Source organism: Vigna unguiculata, chromosome 8 (genome assembly GCF_037176805.1).
Source record: "Vigna unguiculata cultivar grain cowpea cultivar isolate G323 ecotype 2 chromosome 8, ASM3717680v1, whole genome shotgun sequence".
Classification (NCBI taxonomy): domain Eukaryota; kingdom Viridiplantae; phylum Streptophyta; class Magnoliopsida; order Fabales; family Fabaceae; genus Vigna; species Vigna unguiculata.
The window spans coordinates 22,035,099-22,057,275 of NC_140799.1; the positions used below are offsets into that span (position 1 = coordinate 22,035,099).

At 34.5% G+C, this 22,177-nt stretch overlaps 1 protein-coding gene across 2 annotated transcripts; it reads left to right on the plus strand.

The window, feature by feature from the left end:
- The first annotated feature begins 3,076 nt into the window (after positions 1–3,076).
- Positions 3,077–20,187, plus strand: LOC114193679 (protein ABIL2-like). Of its 2 annotated transcripts, none has more exons than XM_028083566.2 (10): positions 3,077–3,191; positions 3,280–3,386; positions 3,496–3,578; positions 3,851–4,004; positions 18,447–18,546; positions 19,028–19,120; positions 19,216–19,258; positions 19,350–19,435; positions 19,572–19,720; positions 19,820–20,187. In XM_028083566.2, exons 2-10 carry the CDS (start codon positions 3,291–3,293, stop codon positions 19,979–19,981), a joined length of 966 nt encoding a protein of 321 aa, XP_027939367.1. In that variant the 5' UTR covers positions 3,077–3,191; positions 3,280–3,290; the 3' UTR covers positions 19,982–20,187. The 2 variants fall into 2 exon arrangements, with proteins under 2 accessions (XP_027939367.1, XP_027939368.1); XM_028083567.2 differs by having other exon boundaries at positions 3,854–4,004.
- Positions 20,188–22,177: the final 1,990 nt, after the last annotated feature.

Below are 22,177 nucleotides of genomic sequence, written 5' to 3' on the forward strand. Positions count from 1 at the left end.
TATAATTTTTTATTTATATTAGTGACTATTTTAGTAACCAATAAATTTTAATTTTGTAAATTGGTATCTAAATTGGTCATTATAGTGACTAACAACTTTTAGTCACTAAAATTGATTACTAATAAGACATTTTCTTGTAGTGTCATTACATGATTGACTATAGAACAAACAAACATGTTCATAGAGATGAGATTCACACATATACAAATATAAAATCATAGTAATAGTAATAATCTTTCACAAATAAGTTTCTACAAAGCGTCATATAAAACATCTTCATTTTTACAAAAACAACCATTAAATTATGAGCTATACAAAAAAAATTATATTATTTACATCCATCAAACCAAGAAAAGAAACAGTACTTTGAAATGCATCTACTCCTACTAGTTATCACCACTAGCTCTTGAAACATCTTATGCTCACGTCAAATTGATAATCGTCGCAAAGAAAAATAAAACACAAAATCACAAACAAAAAAGGGTAAGTTAATGCTCACATTAACATACATATACAACTTATCACTTAATATTTCAACCAATTCAAAACATAGCCTTTAATGATCTAGTCACCACACCATTCATAGACACCTAAGAAAAATATAATACTAGACATGATATCCGAATTTATGCATTGACTCAGACTCCAAAAGTTGTGCGCCTATTGTCAAATGAAATTGAAATCCTTAAACCTCAATTGTTACACGCATAAAACCTAGTTTCCCCAAACCTCAAGTGTTACATACCAGTAATAGAACTTGGTTTTCCCCTCATCGTGACTAGGCAAATTCTCAATACTTTACTTTTTACCACCTAGACCTCGTCCCTTACATGACTCTGTGAGTCTAGTAAAGAATAGGGATGAAAGGGTGTCCCTAGTAAATGCATAACATTAACTAACTTACCATAGGCTTCCTCTTTCAAAATCAATATGTTAATATTTTAATCATGTTTTTTTTTTATTTAAATTAAAGTATAGCGGATACTTGTATACGATAGTCATACCAGTCCCGTTAACATGCGGGTATAAAATATATTCGTACCTATTATCTGTGGATATCCATTTATAATATTTATTGCTTACTAATTACGAGTTTTATTCGCAAATACCCACAAGTACGAATTTTTTTAACATCCCACGTGCCACACGACGTGGCAGCAACGAACTCAAATTGTCAATGCCTATGACAATGGCTGGTAAAGGGCTCGTTACAATGACCTTCGCAAGGGATGGGAGGAGTCGCTTCACGAAGAAGGAAATGCCACCCTTGATACCTCTAGTCATGGTGACGCAATGTGATGATGACGGTTCAATCTCCAACGTGGCGACGACGCTTTGATGACAGATGCGATAATTGGTCGTGGCAATGCTTGTCAAAGAAGGAGAAGCGGTGGCTCTACTAGACATAGCAAGGGTTTCCTATTTTAGGGATTTGGAAAAAGGGGATTCGTGAAACTTACATCTTGGAGACGAAGATGAAGATGGAAAGGTTGAAGAAAGAGACCTCCAGATATGAAAGAAAGAAAAGAAAAAGAAAAAGAAAGTTTCTTACAAGAGAAAGAACAAAAATAAGCTTAAGAGTAGCGAACAGATAGATGAATGCCAAATTAAAAACATTATAACTATAAGAAGAGGAATATGAAAAGCATTATAAATATAAGAAAAGGGGAAATCCGAAAGGTTAAGGTGGGAATTAAGGTGAAAAATTTCAATTGGTGAAAAAAGGTTTTTTGAAAAACTCTTGAAACTTAATAAAAGTTTAAATCTCCGTAATGTTTATCGGATCATACTAACAGGTGCTCGACACTAATTAAAAAAATAATTAATATGCCTTAAATTTTATAAAAGTATATAATTAAGTGCAATAATAAATGAATTTTGACCTAATTATTATAAATGTAACTTCACTTTATTTAAAGGACAAAAATGTAATTAATAATTTATTTGATGTACACCTATGAAACATTAAAAAATAATTAAATAATTATATTTTAATATGGCTAAAAATCATAATATAATTAAATGTACAAAAAGAAAATTAATTTAAAAGAGCGACAAAAAATATTACGAAGAAAGGATAATTTTTTTCATGAAAGTGCAATATTTTCATCATAAAATAATTTGAGAAAAACTACAAATTTCAAAGAGATTTTTCTTTTTTCTTGCAAAAATTAAAGACTGCACCTTTTAAACATTTCAAGCTTCTACCGAGAGACTGTTCAAGTGTCAATAAGATATTTTTTCTTGCATTTTAGTAGAGGTCTTAGAAATTTCAAAATGTTTATTTTGTGCCAAAAATATTTTTTAAAAATTCTAAAAGATACTCTTGTCTTTATAAGATATGTTATATAAGTTTATATTATTTTAATTAATAAAATTAATTATTTCAGTTTTCAATATAAAAAAAATGAGATTAAAGATTATTAATTATACCTGCTACTAATTAGCATTCTCCATATCTAACATTTACTAAAGTTATTATAACCTCCAATAATAAATGTCATCAAAATCAAATATTTTGTAGTGGTTATAGGCAAACTCAAAAAAGATGAATATAAAAGTAAATCGTAATTAACCATATTAATTATTAAAGAAAATGGAACAAACATTCTTGTTTCTAACATGTATCCTAGTTAGGGAGGTCAAAAAAATTCGTACCTGCAAGTATTTATAGATAAAACCCGCAACGGATAAGAAATGAATATTGTAAATGGATACCCGCGAGTAATGGGTACATGTATTTGTAATATCCGTATGTTAACGGGATGAGTATCATAGTATCTGTACCTGTAAATATCCATAGATATTAAAAAATTAGGTGGATACCCACATAATAAATATCCGACAAATATAGATACGGATACATAATATATATTTATCCAATAAAATACGAAGAAACTATTACTGGTAATTTACTCCCGGGGTTGACATCCCTCGTCCCAGCGTGATTTGCTCTAACAGTGTTGTCTTTATCGTTCCCTTTCTTGATTCCGCATTTGTAGCTAAAATATCTGACGTGTCACTTTCGTCAACAACGGTACCAAACCATCCTAGTGGTCCACAGCGTGCTCTTTTTCACTCTTTTTGACATTTTCAAATGCCAAATTCCTTTCATCTCGCTCATTACATTTCCAACTGAGCTCAACATCAAACTAAGCTTCGTGTCTGGTTCGTCCAACCAAACACCTGCGGTAAGGTTTCCAAAAATTAAAATTTCTTCTTGTTTTCTCCAAGTACGACGTTGATTTTTCACTTTTGAGGCCTCGTTAATATGATCAGCATCTTCATTCATGGGTAAGATCACAACGCAGCCTTTATCTCGAGAGCCTTCCAATTACGATGAAGCTTTCATGCACCAGAGCTTGCTTTTTGATGATAGTCTAAAGGTAACTTCAATGCACTGTGCTTCGTTTTTTTTTTCTTCTTTTTAATATTCTGTACCTCATAGAACTCTTAAGCAAAGTTGTATTTTGACATATCCATACATAATACAAGGATTTGAAAAATCTGAGAGCACAACTATACTCAGCAGCTGAGTATTTTGAACTCTCTTACGCCAATGATGACCAAAAGCATATGTAAGTTACCTTTTCTGTTTCAATTAGTTAATATTTCTGTTCTAATCGGATGAATTTTGCAATTACCATGTTATAAGAGTAGAAAATGAAAAAAAAAATTATGAATCAAAGTATTTATACTAACTTTTTTATTTAAATTTATCAAAGTAATTATGTGACAAATTAAATTTATACTAACTTTTTTATTTAAAAATTATCCAAACAGTATTTATTTTGATATACCATTATTATATCCTTTATACCCTTCTTTAATTTCTTTTCTCTCATATTAGCAGGGTGATTGAAACATTGAAGGATTATACCATCAAAGCTTTGATAAATACGGTGGATCATTTAGGGTCTGTGACCTATAAAGTAAATGACTTGTTAGATGAAAAGATGGCTGAGGTTTCTGGAGCAAAGTTACGTGTATCATGCATAGAACAGGTATCCTCAATCCTTTCCATTCAGCTTGAGATAAAAGCTCTTAAAGGATATTGAACATAATTGCAAAGATGATGAACGGTTTTTTTTTTTTTTTTTTTATTACCTTGTGATTAAAATTGTGAAGATATTTCAATGACTAAAATCCATTTTCGGTCAATATGGGTCAAAATGGTCATTATTTTAACACCCCTAAACCAGGTAACTCGTTACCTTACTATGTTTTTTTTTTTCTTATAGTGAATGTATAAGCAATCTAGCAAACTCATCTACTGAACCATAGACTCAATAGACGTGCCTAACGAGCAAAATAAAGTGTAACATCTTCTTAGTTATATATATATATATATATATATATATATATATATATATATATATATATATATATATATGTTAACTTAACATTAATAAATATTATCTTACTTCCCCATCAGATTCTGATACCAGAGGGAAATTTGGTCGGCAGAGGGGGAAAAATTAAAGGATCGCAAAGAGAAGTAAGACACTATTCAGAATAGTAAAACAAGATAATGATGCAAATAATTAATGCGAAAATATAGAAGAAGACCATATTTATATGGTGGTAGTCTGCACAATACTAGTTAGAGGGAGAGGAGAAAAGCATATAAAATAAAACCAACCAGATTAACGGAAATAAAAGAAAACCAGAATGGCAGTAGTTCGTGCTGAACTGGCTAGAGGGAAAAAGACGATGGGAAATCGATCGAAGGAGACTACTCATTTTGTATGATATCTGGTATCTCACCCTCATTTGGTTTCATAAGGCATCATTTATCAATGTTAAATTTCCATATATCCAATAAATCTGGTTTTACAAAAACTCTTTTTCAATATTAAATGATATTCTATTTCAAACTCAAAATCACTTAAAATAGCTTGTGATCTTGCAAAAATTTGTTTTGATGCTAAGTTTTTAACGTCTTTTTGTAAAATGTCTTTTGCAGATTAACACTCGACACGAATTAAAAATTATTCTCTTTAGAGGCACCTCGAATTCTCTCCCTGATTACCTCACTCGTGAATACTTGTAGGGAAAAGTTAGCTGACGAACATGCCTAAAAAGGCAGCATTAGGTTCGGCAAGAAGTCGAGGTATTAAACTGGCCATACCTGACCCAAATAAATCATCAGGGTCATAGACCCCAAAACAAACTAGGTCATCAACCCAACAAAACTAATATGGGTCATCAATCCAGAAAAAATCAAAAGAAATCATTAGGTCATCAACCCAACCAACCTCTTCCAACTAAACAGCCAAACAAACCAAACTAGATTATGCCATCCCATTTCAAACGTTGTTAGCTCTTCAAGATCAAGGATTAACTACACTTTCCAAGAAAACCTAGGCAGACATTGTCTCAGATGAAGAACAAGAAGGAGAGAATCTTGACCTAGCTCTCCTTATTAAAAAACTAAAAAACCACAAAACAATCTGCAACCCAGGAATGAGTCAAGAACTCCAAACCCAATCAACCCAAAAACCTGTTTCAAAAGACCAAACACATTATATAGCAAAGAACAAGTTTTCATCAATTATCCAATTGGAACCAAAGTATTGGGACAACACCCGAAACAAAATAACAGCCAAAATCTTCCCTGAAGGTTTTCATTTCAAACCATTAGATTGTAATAAAACCAGACAATTTTATGAGTTTGTTTTGGTTGATACAGACTCTGTAGCAATCAAACAATATAGTGATCCAAAAGATTCCTCAAATTTCACTCATTCAACATTCCAAATTTTAAAGGTTTTAACTCCTAGCCATTGGGTATAATTATTGGGATTATATTGATGCTTGGACCAGGGTGTTCTGGTATCAAAATAAAACCTATCGCCATTCATGGCTAATTTATTTCAAAAGAAATAACAAGTATAATTTTCCAAATTGGTTCCTCCAATGGTGGGACTTTTGTGGACCAATCGAAGAAATCCTTCTCTCCCCAGCAAAAGAAGGATTTAAATTGTTTAAAATCAAATATGACCAGGATTCAATAACTCCTGCAGATTTGAAGATCTACTTCGAATTTTCCTTTGCATGGGTATTCTCATGGCAGTATAAGTTCGGAAAGAAAGAACATCCAAATTGACTACCAATATTACAAAGGAATTCCTATGTAAAGTGGTGGATTCAATTTGACGCTTCTAAGGCAATTCCTATGTTTTGGTTTATGACAAATTCAGAATTTCTGAAATTGGCAAAACCAAAAACTTCTCTGTTCCTTAACCAAAAAACACAAATTACTGTCGCCTTAGCAGTTTCAAAATCTAAAGAAAGTTTTGCAGAAAATCTGCAGAATATTCTCAAGCTATTAAAAGATGATGAAGGAACCTCCTCGAAGAAATCATTACCAAGCTCTTCAGTCGTGACAGCCTCTTCAGATGACATGTTTTAGAACGAAGACGATTGTTTAGGAATCAATCTAGCAGAAGATTAATAACCTACATTGTAGCCACAATTCCAGTCATGATACCGGTACTGTTGGAAGAGTAAAAATTATGATTATAAATAGAGTGCCCGACCATGTTGTGAGACACCCTTTTTTCATTTACTAAAACATTAGGGAGAGAAGTTAGAGAGAAGGCCTCTGAGTTTGTAAGATTTTTTCTTTCTTTCTTTCTCCAAAATCTGTTTGTATTCCTCATTCAGAACAACAAAGGTTTTCAATGTTTTTCATATTTTTCTATCTCTCCCTCTAGGCAGTTCAGCGCGGACTACTACCGTTCTGGTTTTCTTTTATTTCCGTTAATCTGGTTGGTTTTATTTTATATGTTTTTCTCCTTTCCCTCTGACTAGTATTGTGCGGACTACCGCCGTATAAATCTGGTGTTCTTTTATATTTCCACATTAATTATTTGCATCATTATCTTGTTTTACTATTCTGAATAGTGTCTTACTTCTCTTTGCGATCCTATAATATATATATATATATATATATATATATATATATACACACACACACACACACGATTATCGCAAGCATAGGTAATTTAACATGCACAATTACATTCATTCCTCTTTTCAATTAAAGATTTTACAAAACATGTAAATTTGTAATTCGATCCAAATTTGAGGAATAAATATAACTAGTATTCTAAATCTTCGAACTATGATAAGGGATTCTTCTGTTATTGTTGCTACTAATGAGGAGTGTCTACAACACCTGCTGTTTTGTCTGCTTGTGTGTGCCAACAACAATCATTGCATATGGAAACCACATATCCACATAAGAGAATGGTAAGCTAACTTTGAAAAGAACAAACAAATAAATAATATTTACAACAATACTTCATCATACGAATATACATATGATCATGCATACAAGTCATACACACGTGTGTCTACTCATACCATGCATCTCATACCATGCGTCTTGTTAGAAATCACGCACTAGAATGATTCGCGTATGGACAAAACCAAGAGGGAGGGTGAATTAGGTTCTTAACAAAAATTGTGCTTTAAAAATTTTTCCCTTTTAACATCAAAGTTCAATTAAAATTATTTTCTTTATTTTGATAACCACAATAAAATAAAGAGAGTAAGGAAGGAGAAAATCGCACAAGGTATTTATATTGGTTTAGTTCAAAAGACCCTACATCCAGTTGTTAATCTCTCAAACAAAGATTAACTTAAAACACTATAATAAACCAAACTTACAATCACAAATAAGAAAGTTTAGGGTTTAGAAAATGCCTCTCTTGAAGCCACAAGAGATGAAGACACCTCCCTTGAAATCCAAAAGGGATGAAAACACCTTCCTTGAGTAACACAAGGAAAGAATACCTCCTTTGAATCAAACAAAGGATGATTGGTTTCTCCTCGTAACAATAACAACACTCAATCACTTAAGACCCCACTTGACGAAAGTTATCGCTTTATCCACATTAAGTTTTTCAAAGCCTTCCTATAGAGAGCTCTCAATTACTCAGGCTTCTCTAACTTCTATTTTTTCCAAATGAAAGCCTACCACTTATAGAATCCTATTTAGAAATGATGTTAAAAATATGAAAAGTTAAGTGACAACTGTAATAGATAATCGATTATTATAAGTGATAATCAATTATCATAAAAACTTTTATAAAAACATTTTTCTCGTTGTGGTAATCTATTATCAGTGGGGATAATCTATTATCAGTAGGTGATAATCGATTATCATAGAGGTTTTTCTCAAAAATCACTTTTAACTGAGATAATCAATTATCACTAAGAATAATTCATTATTTTAATGAGTTTTACAAATAAATAAAATTCTCTTTGTGCTCTACTGCTTGGGTTTTGCCTTTGGATTCTTGGCATACTAATTTAACTATTTTAAATAACATAAACATATTACAAGACCTAAAAAACTAAACTCTTAAGTCTTCAATGTATCTCTTGAATACAAACATTCTTTAAGTCTTCAACATTTTTCCCTCCATCATTGTTAAGTCTTCCATACTTCTTTATAAGTCATCATCATTATTATCATCATCAAAACTCCTTATTGAAGGAAGATGTCCATCTTCTTCTTTTTGTCAACACGTCTACTACATGCAAGTGAGACTCTCTTCCAGAAGATTAAGAGTGGGAACTAGACAATTAGGACCATGCACCTAACAAAGTCACAACCTAAAAATTTACGAACTAATAACCTTACCCATGGTTCTAGTAGACCAAAATGGGGAGAGCCACCAACCTAACTTCCCTCTTCACAGGGTTAATTCCGTGTGATGAGTCATGTCACGATCCTTTTTTCATACCTTTCTCGACTGGGTACTAAGAAAGTATTAGAGTTTGGATAATCCTTGTACAACCATCATATTCCATGATTTTTCTAACACTACACTTAGTCATTCTTCTTTAGCACACTATCTTGTGTAGTCACAAAATGCAACATCCATGCAATCACACAAAAGTATATTCAACCTCTACGATGCCTATCACACATATAGACACTACATATATATATGTATACACCCTCGAACCATATTCTTATAGGTTCCCTTGAGCCACTAGCCTAAGCACTCTACTAGTTTCTATCCTAGCACGAGCACTAGTCAACCCGTCAGTATACACAGACACACAAACACATAAAAGGTTACATCCTTCTTTCCTTCATTAGATTGAGTTCAAAAGCACCTCAATAGTTGTCTAATGACTAACTCTCATTTTTCTAATGGTATCTCCCATAATTCTATGAGTTCTACTATAACCACTTTCCTTTCTAAAGAAAAGACCTTCACAAAGTCAATTACACTTTCAGAAAACACCTTGTCAAGATTTTCTAGGGAGGAAATTCATTTTGTGAAGCATTGTCTAACGTTTTTGTAGCCAGACACTACATCAGAAGAATGAGAATTAGTGGGAGCAAGTTGTATTAAGAAAAATAATCCTACTGATGTTATAACAAGATATCCTAATAGAGGAGCATCAATCAGATCAAGGCTTTGAACACAAATGGTCATGATCACCTAGGGGGAACCAAAGAATGTGAATGAAGCCTTGGAATACGAAAACATGATAAAGGACTTGCTAGAGGAGCTCTATAAATTTGAGAAAAATGAAGCATGGACACTTGTGAATTCTCCTCAAAACAAAATCATCATTAGAGCTAAATGGGTATTTAGAAACAAAGTGGACGAATAAGGTAAGGTAGTGAGAAATAAGGCTAGACTGGTAGCCAAAGAGTCCAGGGTGTATTCAATCTCTCCCTTTTTAAATCCATTTGCACAAACAAAAGTTTCCTTACTAAGTTATTCTCAAAGATTATACCATCTATATCTTTCATTTCCTTAACGTCTAACATAGGAATCAGTCTGGTCTGGAGTAGCCTTCCTATTAATTTTGTTGGGTTTGCCACATATAATAGCCTAAATTAGATTGATATCGAGGTCCATTAGTGCCATTTTGTTGTTGAATGAGATAGACCATTCTTTTAATGACCTTAGCGATATCATGAACAAGTTGGTGAGGACCAACGATTCTAGCTCTATGAGAGATTATGAACATAAAATACAAGTTAAAATCATAAAATTTACATAAACCAGATGCGCAACAATAAAACAACAAGTTCACTCCCCAAAGCCCCCTTTTTCTTTTCTTTTTTGAAAGCCAGGCTTTGATACTAAAATGTAACACCCCTTCTATGATGCTATTAAAATACTTGAAAAAAATTTACAGATTTCAAAATATTTCATTTAACAACTTTGATACCACCATTCAAAATAATGAAAAACTAAAACTTTCATTTATTCATCCAAATAAACTCAAAATTAATATACAAAAATCCATTATTAAACTACAATTTACATTATTTCCAAAATAACCCTTGTTTAAAAAAAGTTCAAATACAAAACAAGTTGTTTCCCCAAGAAGTCCTAAAGCTCCTCATTGTTATGCATCGAAATCAACATCTATAATAACATCTACTCTCGCATATCAATAACACATATACGATCATCGTAGGAAAAACACACATGTAACAGTAAGCTAACTTAAACAAAACATCTATCTTAAAAAATATTACATAATATAAATATACTGTCTCATTTAATATATTACAATCAATCACTTGGCATTAGATAAACCAATCACCTTGTTTGTTGTCTCACACAATAACAACAAAACCCATGTGTAATCTCTTTATAAAGTCTACTTCCTACAACTCCTTCACGAGCCTTATGAGCAAATTCTAAAACTGGTATAGCTACGCCGAGGCCACCAGTCTCCACTACTCTTCTATAGAGACTTACAACTAGAGCTCATAAGGTCAATTCATGCTCACACTTAGACCTTTCTAGAGCCCTCCCTTTTGCTTAGACACACATGCTTCTCAACCAAATATCGCAACACATGCATGTATTTCATCCTATCATAAAATGTATAACATATCAACAATATTAAAACATTTCATAAAGATCACAAATATCATTAATCAAGTGGAACCTAGCACCCCTTACCCTGCGCTTAGTTCTAGCAAGTAGCAAAACACATAGGTCAGATGGCGGTTAGCACCGCTTTATGGTTGTACCTCCCTAGCACCTAGCGTCACCCCTACAATAGCTGGCAATTATGTTACAATGACTTCATTGTCACAACAATGCCCAAGGGTTTATACCTAACATCTAGTGGTTTTGAGATAGTAATTTCACTATTTTAATAGTGCATAGTAGTAGGAACAATGCACCCAACACTAGCGAACCTGAAGCTCACAATAACAACAATGCTAGTGATTTTATGTTATGGCTTACACAATGTAATTTTCATACCAAAATTATATCAGGTGAAGAAAATTTTATAATGATTTTAAAAATATAACTAATAATAGTGTAATAGGTGAGAGTTGAACTCAAGATCTCTTCTACTAACAAGGTATAGCCAACTAAGTTGCCATATCATTTAATCGTATTATGATAATAATATTTTTAGTGTATGCCTACACGTAATTTTATCTATTTTATCAATTTAATTTATTTTTATCCTAGGTATTACATCAAACATATAACATATATCACGTATATTTAAAGCTCTAAACTAGCAAGCTATTAATTCTACAAAATTTGTAATATCAAGCGTGTATATACCTCTCTTGAAGGAAAGTCTTAAAAATTCTTCATATTGCATCTGCCATTTTCTACTTAAGGAAATAAATCAAATAATATCCAAATCATAATCTCACAATAATTACTTCTTTCCATAATCATATTGCACAAATTTATTGAACGAAATCGCTTAGATATAGTTGTTGCTCAAATTTAATGCTAATTTAGTTCCTAATTCATAATCTAAATGGGTCCGTAACACGTCATACGATAAGTGTAGGCTTGGCTCTCAAAACGATACCAGTTCTAGATGACAAGCAAGTCATTGGGCGAGTTAAGTGCAAGACGAGACATTTGGTAGACGAGTGCAACCATTGGGTGAGAACGAATTGTATTCAGCGACATGATACAAAATCGTATTGGACGACTTGTCTTCTACATCCTCTCCTCTCCATCATTAGGGAAAATTTATTTAGCTTCCTCTTGGAAACTATAAATTTTCCAACGTTGGAATGTTTGTTGCATTTTGAGAATTAAACTAAGTATCATTTTGTCTCCTAAAGACGAGTTATGATCTAGAAATGTTTTAATAAATTTTGGGACTCAATTGAAAAAGAAAAACTAAATAGGAACCTACTTGAAACTTTCCAACCAAACTTGGGACAAAAGAAATAATTGAGCCTTTAAATTTTAAAAACCTAATGCTATATTAATATATAGTAATAATTTAGTTATCACACTAAATTTTTTCGATTAATTACTCCCTATCATTTTTTCTATTACTATTTCGATAACTTTTTCTATTAATATATAGTAATAAATTAGTTATCACTCTAAATTAGTTATCACACTAAATTTTTTCGATAAATATTAAGTTTAATTACTCGGATCGTACCCATTTTGGTAGAGATGTGTCAATTTGGTACCCGATTTTAAAAAAGTGTCAATTGAATCCCAACTTTTGAAAAAGTGCTTCAATTAGGTCCCTTTCAGACGAAGTTGACTAACATTGTTAACGACGTGCCACGTGTCAGTATGTGTTTTTTTTTTGTTTTTTTTAAACCTTTTTAAATTTTTTGAAAAAAAATATAAAATACCACGTGTCAGGTCCCTGTGTGTGACACCTGACATTGTTAGTGCCACGTGGCATTGCAATGCCACATGTTAGTGTCACTATCAGATGCCATTGTGTTGATTTCGATTTAGTCTCCATATATGTCTTTTTGTTTCAATTTGGTTCCTACTTATGTGTCTCTGATTTAATTTTGACCTAATTTTTTTAATAATTAAAATCCATATTAAAGAATTGTATACCTTTAATGAATTGTGTACCTTTAATTGTTGGGTTCCACCTATATTTATAAAGCATTAATGACAACTTACCTAGCAAATTAATGGGTTGAGCCTTTGATGGGCTCACTAAGCCTCTTTTGGACTTATGTGGGCCTGACCAGGGCCTAGACGTTACACTTGTGATTTGATTATGAGGGTTTGAATTGTTAAATTTGGAGTAGGTGGCTTTTACTTGTATGTATTCATTTGAAGTAGTCGGCCTTTACTTGCAACTTTGGCTGCTATGTACGTCTTGTTCTTCTATATGGTTGACTTATCTTATGCAGTATTATGGTTTAGTAGTAGAGACCGAATACCTATAAATATCGTCCTAGCCACATGGTATAATACACTAGTCACCTAGCCTTTGGCAGGATATATCATGCAAAAGGCTTCTATGTTATTCCAACATTAATGTTTTGGCAAGAAAAATTACTATTTTCTTGGTATTCCTTGAGGTATGGTAGTCCTCCAATCTTAGAAGTGAAAATGTCTATAAGACTTGTTAGAGGTGATAAGAGCAGGTGAAGAGACTCTATGTTGATAAGGGTCACATCAAAAGGAGTTACATGGTCTCCATTAATTGTGACGCTTCGTCTTTCTAACTTTTGAGCGGGAAAAGATTTTGGGAATGTGGTTTTGTCTTCTATATAAGGGTTTTGGAAAAAAAGATTTACGTACAATCTCATTTGCTTGGTTTTGAGAAATTGTATCATTTGTGCTTGTCTTATCCGATATATTTCTTATTTGTGCGATAAACTTTCATTATTCATAAGGTATGTATAGTGATAATGATAGTTCATCTACATCGGAGGTAGGTAGTAGGAGTGGAGAGTCAAGGAGTGAGAGTAGTAGCCATTTGGTCGGCGAGGGGGGGGGGTTCAAATGGATGTTATTCCTGATGTTAGGGAGGATCCGGTTGAGGAGGTAGCCGAAAGTAGTTGGCCGATAAATGCGAGATACAAGTGGGTGGCCGCAAACGTGAGAACCCAATATTCACTTTTTAGATGGTCCTGAATATTGAATGCATGGTTGAATTGCATACCTGTTCTCAAGAAAGGCACTTCACCAGATATAGAATCATTGAAGTGGGGTGAGTGCAGTGGAGTGCCTCTGCCATGATTAAGGGGGGGGGGGGGGAGGGGTTCTTTTATATGTATATGTGACATTTCTTGCAATTACATATGCGGATTCCTTTTGATGATTTTACAATGGGGGTGCTTTGGTTACTGAATGTTGCACCTACTCAGTTGCATCCTAACAGCTGAGGCTATCTCCAAGCTTTTTGTGTATTATGCCAGTCTCTATATCTCTAGCCTTCTCCGTATAGCTTCTTATAATTTTACGATACTTGCTCGAAAAGTCCACTCACCTAGTTGTTGCTAGTAAGTCGTCCGGGTATAAGCATGTTGGATGCTTTTTCACAATCGTTCAAACATTTTAAGGATGACTTCTTTAAAGTCGTTGTGAAGGAGTCGGGTCGTTCACACTTTTATAACAAGGATAGGAGTACGAAGTTCCCCTTTAGTTGGACTGACAATCCTTGGCGATATAAAGATATGAAGAAGGAGGAGTTGTCGGCGAGTGATAGAGGAGTTATGGAGATCTTGGGGAGATTTAGCAATAATTTCCCCCTAAGGTTTTAGTTAGAGTTTATTTATCCGTGCACCGACTTGTTTATTTAGAAGGTATCATATTTTATTTTTACCGCTATGCTTTATGTGAGAGAGATAATTGCTTATGTTTGTGTTTTAGGTCATATGGCCCAATTGGGAAAGAAAAACTTGAACTTGTTCAGGACTTTGCGTAGAGAGCAAGTCGAGAAGGCCAAGAATGCAGGGAATACTGAAGTTCCCAATTTGCAGGAGTCTTTGGTCGATGTTCACGTTCACAATGGGTCTAAGAGGAAGGCCTCCGTTCTTGTTATGCATGGCGTTGGAAGGAGCTAAAGAAGGTCAGAAGTGTGTTGTTAGGAAAGGAATCTACTTCTGGGACGAAAAAGCCTAAGGCCTCCTTAATAGAGTTGCCTGAAACGACCGTGCGTTGTGATATTGAGATACATCTCCCAGAATCGGTGGTTTCTTATATGGACAACATGGAGCCCAATGCCATGGTTAAAACCTTGCTTGAATTTAATAATAAGGCGTTGATTCTGGGTCGTAGAGTAGGCACTCTTTTATAGAAGGAATTGAAAGAAGGAGGGAGGGTCAAAGTGGGGGAGCTTCAAGAAGAGCTGAAATTTCAGGCGGCCAAACATGAGGAATGGGTGTCTGAAAGGAAACACCTTGGTACCTGGAAGGTTCGGTGCCTAGATTCAGAGAAAAAGATGAGTGTGAAGATCAATGAATTGGAGGAAGACTAGGAAGAGTTGAAGGAGAAAAATGACGGCCTTGAGAGTGAACTCAAAGACTTAAAGAATCACATCATCCAGGAGCACATATATGGCTTCCACAAGGGTTTGAGGCAGGCGACCTTTTTTTGCAAAGAAGTGGACGCTACGAATTCAAAGGATGATGTCAACAAAGACGTCGTCGATGGTTGCCTAGTGGAAGAGGTGGATTCAAGTCTAGAGCAAGTTGAAGAGGTGCCTGCCATTGGTGGTAAGGACCCTGCAAGTGAAGAGGATGCAATGATGCATGTGAAAACCGATCACGCCGTTTAATTGTTTTTAATGATTTTATTTTGGCTTGTGAGCCCAAGTCTGTAATAACTTGCACATTTATTGCTCTTTCGAACATTGTTTGACCCTTTGCGTTGCTATGTTTAATATATTGGCCATTTTCATATATTTATGTGTATGTTGTGGGATATCATTTATTTTCGATTGCTTCTTAATGTCACTTTTTTCTTTAAAAATTTATGTGATGATATCTTGTATGCGCATGTTGCAATGGTATGCTTTTTAGTTAGGGGATCATGTATAATGTGTGTCACCATGGATGGTAATGATGTCGCTGGATGAGGAGGGGAACTTCATGGCTAGGTGGGGTATGGATACTATTGCACCTAGTGTGTTTAGTGAAGGCCTTCCTAGAAGGACGTTGTAGGATGTGTATGCTTCAACGACCAAGAATCGAACGAGGATGGTTTTGGTTTGGTGCACTTCGCGAAATATTGTATGAAGATCGATATACCCGCACGTACATACTCTTTCACTTGAAAATTCGTAAATGGGCTCATCATAAGGTACTATAGCCTCGACGAGGAGTTGTAATTTTTGGTAGGTTGCCTTGTATAGGATGTCTACTAAGCTACCTTGGTCTACCAGGACTTTTTTTGACTGAAAAGTTATGGAGTTCTATGGTGATCACCATAAGGTCATCCTGAAGGTAATTGGCGGCATTCATCGCCTTTTATGAGAGCGGGTAGCGGAGTTGACGGACTGGATGCTCCTGAGGTGCCTTTTCCTGGCAGATAAAGTTGATCCTCCACTTGTGAAGCCACCGCATATGGTGTTTATGGTGTTGCATAATTGGGGATTTTTTGTGCGGTTGATGTCTGTATGAGCATATGGTATCATGAGAATCGGGGTGGTCTAAGCTCCTGGGGCCTAGAATCTGTTCTTGTGGGTGGCTTTTCTGTTTTGCGGTTTGTGGGCTGGTAATCGGTACAAAATCTGGTGCGTAGGGTTTTCATTTCTTCCATCTGTATGTAGTCTACGACACGTAGCTTGAGCTCGTGCATAATGGCTGGTGGTCGGAGGCAGACGTTATGTGCAAATGGTCTAGGAGGGCCATACACTAAAGGATCATTTCCTTTGTTAGGTTTTTCATTCGGAGGGTCGCTTTTTCGAATTGGTCTATAAAGGTTTTAGCGTCTCGTCTTTTCTTGCCTGACGCTGAGGAGGGATAAAGGGTGGCTTGATGTGGGCGGTTTTCGACAAACTGTGTAGTGAAGAGGTGTGATAGAGTGTCGAAACAGTCGATGAAGTATGAAGGTAGGATGGTGAACCATTCCAGGATTGGTCCTTTGAAGGTGGTGGGGAAAGCCTTACACATAACAACATCTTCATTTGTGTACAAGCCAACATGGGTGACGTATGTCTTGACATGCTCGTTGAGATCCGTGTCACTGGCGTAGCATTCTGGTGTAAAGGCTTCCCATTGGTTGGGGAGAGGAGTTTTGGTGATGTCATCAATGAAGGGATGGCGACGCTTGTGTGCATGTGGTGGTATAAGGTGTCAGATGATGGTTGGGAAGGTCGTAGTGTAATGATGAGGAGGGATGTGGGTGGTCGGGAGAGTAGGTGTGTGGTGGGTGGGAACATGGTGCGTAGGAAGGGTGGTTATGTGTTGTGTTGTGGTGAAGGTATTGGGGGTAGGGTTGTATTCACTTTCCTCTTCAGTAGGTTGGTGTATGTGAGTTTTGGAGCCCTCCGACACTTCCTTATCTTTGCCCTTTTGGGTGGGATCTACTTCTATTTTCCTTCTAAGCCGTGAATTCTCTTGTCTCAGCGCCTCCATCTCATCAGCAAAGTCCTACTGCATCTTGGCCTGCCCCTCCAAGATGGCGGCCAAATCCAAGTGTTTAGTTGCAGGCTCTCTTGGCCTTGCTTCAGGCTCCTTTGAAACTCTAACTTTGCTACGTGGTGAAACTATCCTTACAAATTCTCAAATTGTTGTGGTAATATACTAACTCGTGCTCCACGGTGGGTGCCAATTTTTCCTACAGAAACAATACCAGAATAATTAATATCTATAATTTCTTTTATATTCCTAACTTTCTAACTTTAATTTTCAAAAAAAAAAACAAATAAATATTAATGTATACTAATAAATTAATTTTCACTGTGTTACGATCACAATGGGAATGAAATATTTAACAAGCTAACCTCAGTATAGCAATTAATCTGATAGAAAGTTGCCAGACAAGAAACCCACCATAAAAGTCGAAGCAAGCCCTTACTTTGATCAGGAATGCAAACCCTGCCATGCATAACTTCATTGTGGGAGAAGAAGACCTATGTCACAAACTTTTTTGTAGAGAGAGAGGTGAGGTGGACAAGGTTAACTCTGAAACTTAAAAGAGATTTATGTCAGGCCTATCATGATTAAACATAAAAGACTACATCGAACTAGTGTGGGCCTTTTTTAAGTCTGACTATGATGTAGGTGCAATCTAAATCTTTTTGTCTTTATTTACAAAAATATCACTGGTATTTTTTAACCGTATTTTTTATGGGTCAAACATAAATTAAGTGACTTAAATAACAGTACTTTTATGTTAGTGAATGGAATTGATCTCATCCTTAGTTGTAAGCTTGATGACTAGTATTGAGGGGGATAATGAATCTAATTCTCTATTGGACTCATCTAATTACTTGCTAAATTTCAGTTAACATAATTAGTATGACTACTTAATTCATACTTCTACATACTTCACATGTAGTTTATTTCACAGCATATCTTTATCCTTATTTCATATTACCTTATCCCAAAGTATATCTAATCTTTCGAGTACAGAAGTGGTTTCAAACTCTGCACCTCTGTTTTATATACTTCAAGTTTGAATCATTTACTGTCCATGTTTGTAAAGAGCTTAATAACATTGTTTCTCCTTAATGTGGAACATTAGAGAGTAAGGACGTGCCAAGCATTCATGGATCACGAGGGGCGTACGCAGCAATCATTGGTGATTGAAGCTCCAAAATATCATAAACGTTTTATTTTGCCAGGCAAGACTACAAACATTATCCTCACCACTTTTAAAACTTAAATTTTGAAATTGAAAATGTATGAATTTAAAGTTACCTTTCATTTGATTGGATATTTTTATCATGAAACAGAAAAAGGACAGTTTCGTCCCTTTATCATGGGATGCAATTGAAAATAAATGCATTTTATCAGCTTCCATTCTATTTTATCCTACTGAAAACAATCCAAATAATAAAACTTACTGTCATTTTTTTCATTACACCCTATTGCACCCTTTTCATCACTCCAAACATGACTTAAGGAAGAGCTTCATTTTTCTCTCAATATTCATATTATAACGAAGGAAATTATCTTCTTACAACTATCTCTTAAAACCTCATATGACATTTTTTTAAGTAATTTTTCATCTTTCTATATTTTCTCATTTTTATATATTTCAAAATCATTTAAAAAATATCATTTCACATTATAAAAAAAAAATGTCAAAATATTATTGTCCAGCCGGGGAGACCATACGTGGAGCCAACTTTTCAAAATCAAAATACTTGGGATGCAACCTAGATGATGAGGATGACTGGCATCATTTCAGAAAAGGTATTTCATTTGTCTCCCCTATTTTTCTTCCACTTACGTTGGGTAAAATCTTGAACAAGGTTAATATATTTTTTACTCTGATCCGTATCACAAAGCCGTTCGAGCCACGATACGAGAAACGCCAACATCTACCGTGAGGTGATTACATATTCTGCACAATAGGATCAATGCTAACATAGCTTTTCTTAGCTACAAAATCATGTTAACACAATTCATTATGTTGACGCAGCAATGGGTGTTCTCCGTCACCTTCTCTGCAAACTCAGAAAGCAGGAGCATTTTCATTCACTTCAACCATGCAGAAAGAGGATTTTGGTAACGGAAATGACATATATATAAGCCTCAAATAAGAATGTCTAGGATTAGGAATTGCTTCCATTATGGAATATTTTTAACTATACTCGTTAATTAAATATTTTGATATCTCATTATTCATTCAACAAAATTGCAGAGAAGAGAACAGTTTCGCCATACAGATTTCCACTTTTACGCACTGGATCTCTTTCAAATAGGTCTACAACACCTACGAGTAGTAGACCAACTACCCCAAACTCAAGCAGGAGACCCACAACACGAAGTCCTTCTGATGCAAGAATAAGGGTACAAACACGACATGACATAACATCATCGTTATTGAACATTGCAACATGCAATTAAATTGTATAGTTTGTCTAATGGTGTGTCTGTGTCGAATATCAGTCCCCTTCGGAGCCGCGGAAATCGGCTTCAATGCGATTACCTGCTGAGAGAGACAGCAACAGAGAACACCCGAGTAAAAGTAAACGTCTCCTGAAAGCGTTACTTAGCAGGCGCAAGTCAAACAAAGACGACTTGTTATACTCTTACTTGGACGAATACTGATGATATACTTTCATACAGATTCCTGAAAATTTAATCCGATGCAAAGCTCTTTCTTTGCAAACTTTGCTTATTTCATTTTCGGAGCCTGTTTCCTACTTATTCCTTCCTCTTTGGTTAATCCATTTCCTTTTAGTTTGGACTGAACACATATTTGTTAATTTACTTTTTCATTTCTCTATTTAAAGCTTCATGTTAGAATTTCAAAAGTTTGTTTTGGATGGATTATGTTATTGTTTATTTATTTTTAATTAAAACAAAACACTTCCAATAACTTAACAGAAACCGTATACGTGAATTTGGTGTGGCCGTTAAGCGTTCTCTTATTGTGTTACCCAACAACAAATAACCTAACTATATCAATAGAATTTTATTGAAGGAACAAAATTTGTTGGTAAATCTAGTAACGAATTTGAGAATTTTTATTACCTATAGTTTTTTTATCGGTTTATCGCTAAAATAATATTTTTATCATTAATGATATTCCTACAAGTAATAATTCTATCGGTATAATCCATAAAAAAAATGATGTCATTAATTTTGTTTTTGGACTTTGCCATTTCGTTTTTAAAAAAAAAAATGGACGTCATTAAGATTGATATGGTCGGCCAAATCATTTGTAAACCCTAAACCCTAAACCCTAAACCTTAAACCCTAAACCCTAAACCCTAAACTCATGCTAACTTTTTTTAATAATATATTTCTATAGTGTCATATTAGCTTTCACATAACCTTTATAAAATATTTTTTTTTAATTAATTTATTAGGTAGTGTAGGCCTAGCTATTATTAGGTCCACTCGAATTTTTTTTTTTTAAATTAATTTATCTTGTAGTATCAGTTCGTCGTCTCTAGTCCCACACTAATCACTGCTCCATTTAAAATAACGAAAATAAAAATCTGCTCCATTTAAAATAACGAAAACCAAAATCTAAAAATCCGCAAATCCAAAATCATTATCTGCTAAACATGATAAATAGATAAAAATGGTTTTGGTGAGAGTGCACATTTATATAGTCTAATGAAAATACCCATTCATTCATTCACCACACATAAAATACATTTGTTTTCTTTTTTATTAAACTACATCCTAATTTTTGCCCTTGGCACAATGCAAAAATGCAAGAAAACACCAAATTTTCCCATTCGCACATTGTCACACACAAGTCATGTAACATCTTAGGCGGATATTACTAATTTAAATAAAAATAAAATTATAAATAATAATTAATCAGCCATTAATAAAACATTTTTCTCCAAAACGCAGGAAATTTGAATTTTATTATTACATGCGTCATAGTTCAAAACTTAAAATCAAAACATCACCAGTTCCAAAGTTCCAAACTATAAATGTCATGATATTTAAAATACATAAAATATTATAATAATTTATCCCAAAACCTCTTCTGAGAACCTTTCATGATCCACTAGAAATCATGGCCTTCCACCATGTTCATCCAACTTCTACACACATTGATAATGACCTTAAGATAGCACATGCTGCGATGACCACCACTCGTGGTCCAACCTCTACAAGTCTCCCAATCGTAGACCAACAAGCATGAAAATATTACCACTACCAGAAAAACGTTAATTACCGACAGTCAGAATCCGTTAGTAATAGCCATAATCCGTTGATAATAATGTTTTACCGACGGACTTTCGACGACAAAATATTCGTCGGTAAACTGCTCGTAGTTAATCATTTACCGACGGATTGTTCAAGTCTGCCGGTTATTACCGATGGATTAGGCCGTCGATAATTACCGACGGACTCATCCGTTGGTAAATCCATTTGAAGTCCATGCCATTACCGACATCTGTCGGTAATTTTCGATGGATGCTTCCCTCGGTAATTATCGACGGACGTATCCGTCAGTAATGGCATGGACTTCACGAATGGATTTACCGACGAATGGGGCCGTCAGTAATCCATCGGTAAGATTAAAAATTTGGTTTGGGTTAATTTGTTTTATAGACATTCCACAATACCTGCATATAGAAAATTCCAACACAGACAAATCCAGCAGTCCAACTTTCCAGCATTCCACTATATCAAATATTGTATCATTATCAAACTCCATGACAATATATATCAAATGACACACTAAATTGTTCATTAAACAGAGAAAATAATATGTATCACAAGAATGTTTGTCAAATATTACATAAGCACGATCAGTACCAAGAAGGAATAATA

What these genes read in the sequence shown, in the direction of transcription:
- LOC114193679 (XM_028083566.2), top strand. Translation starts at nt 3,291, where the DNA reads ATGGGTAAGATCACAACGCAGCCTTTATCTCGAGAGCCTTCCAATTAC. An exon ending in GTGTATCATGCATAGAACAG is followed by an intron (nt 4,005 to 18,446) that starts GTATCCTCAATC and finishes GTGGAACATTAG; the next exon opens with AGAGTAAGGACGTGCCAAGC. An exon ending in ACGCCAACATCTACCGTGAG is followed by an intron (nt 19,259 to 19,349) that starts GTGATTACATAT and finishes ATGTTGACGCAG; the next exon opens with CAATGGGTGTTCTCCGTCAC.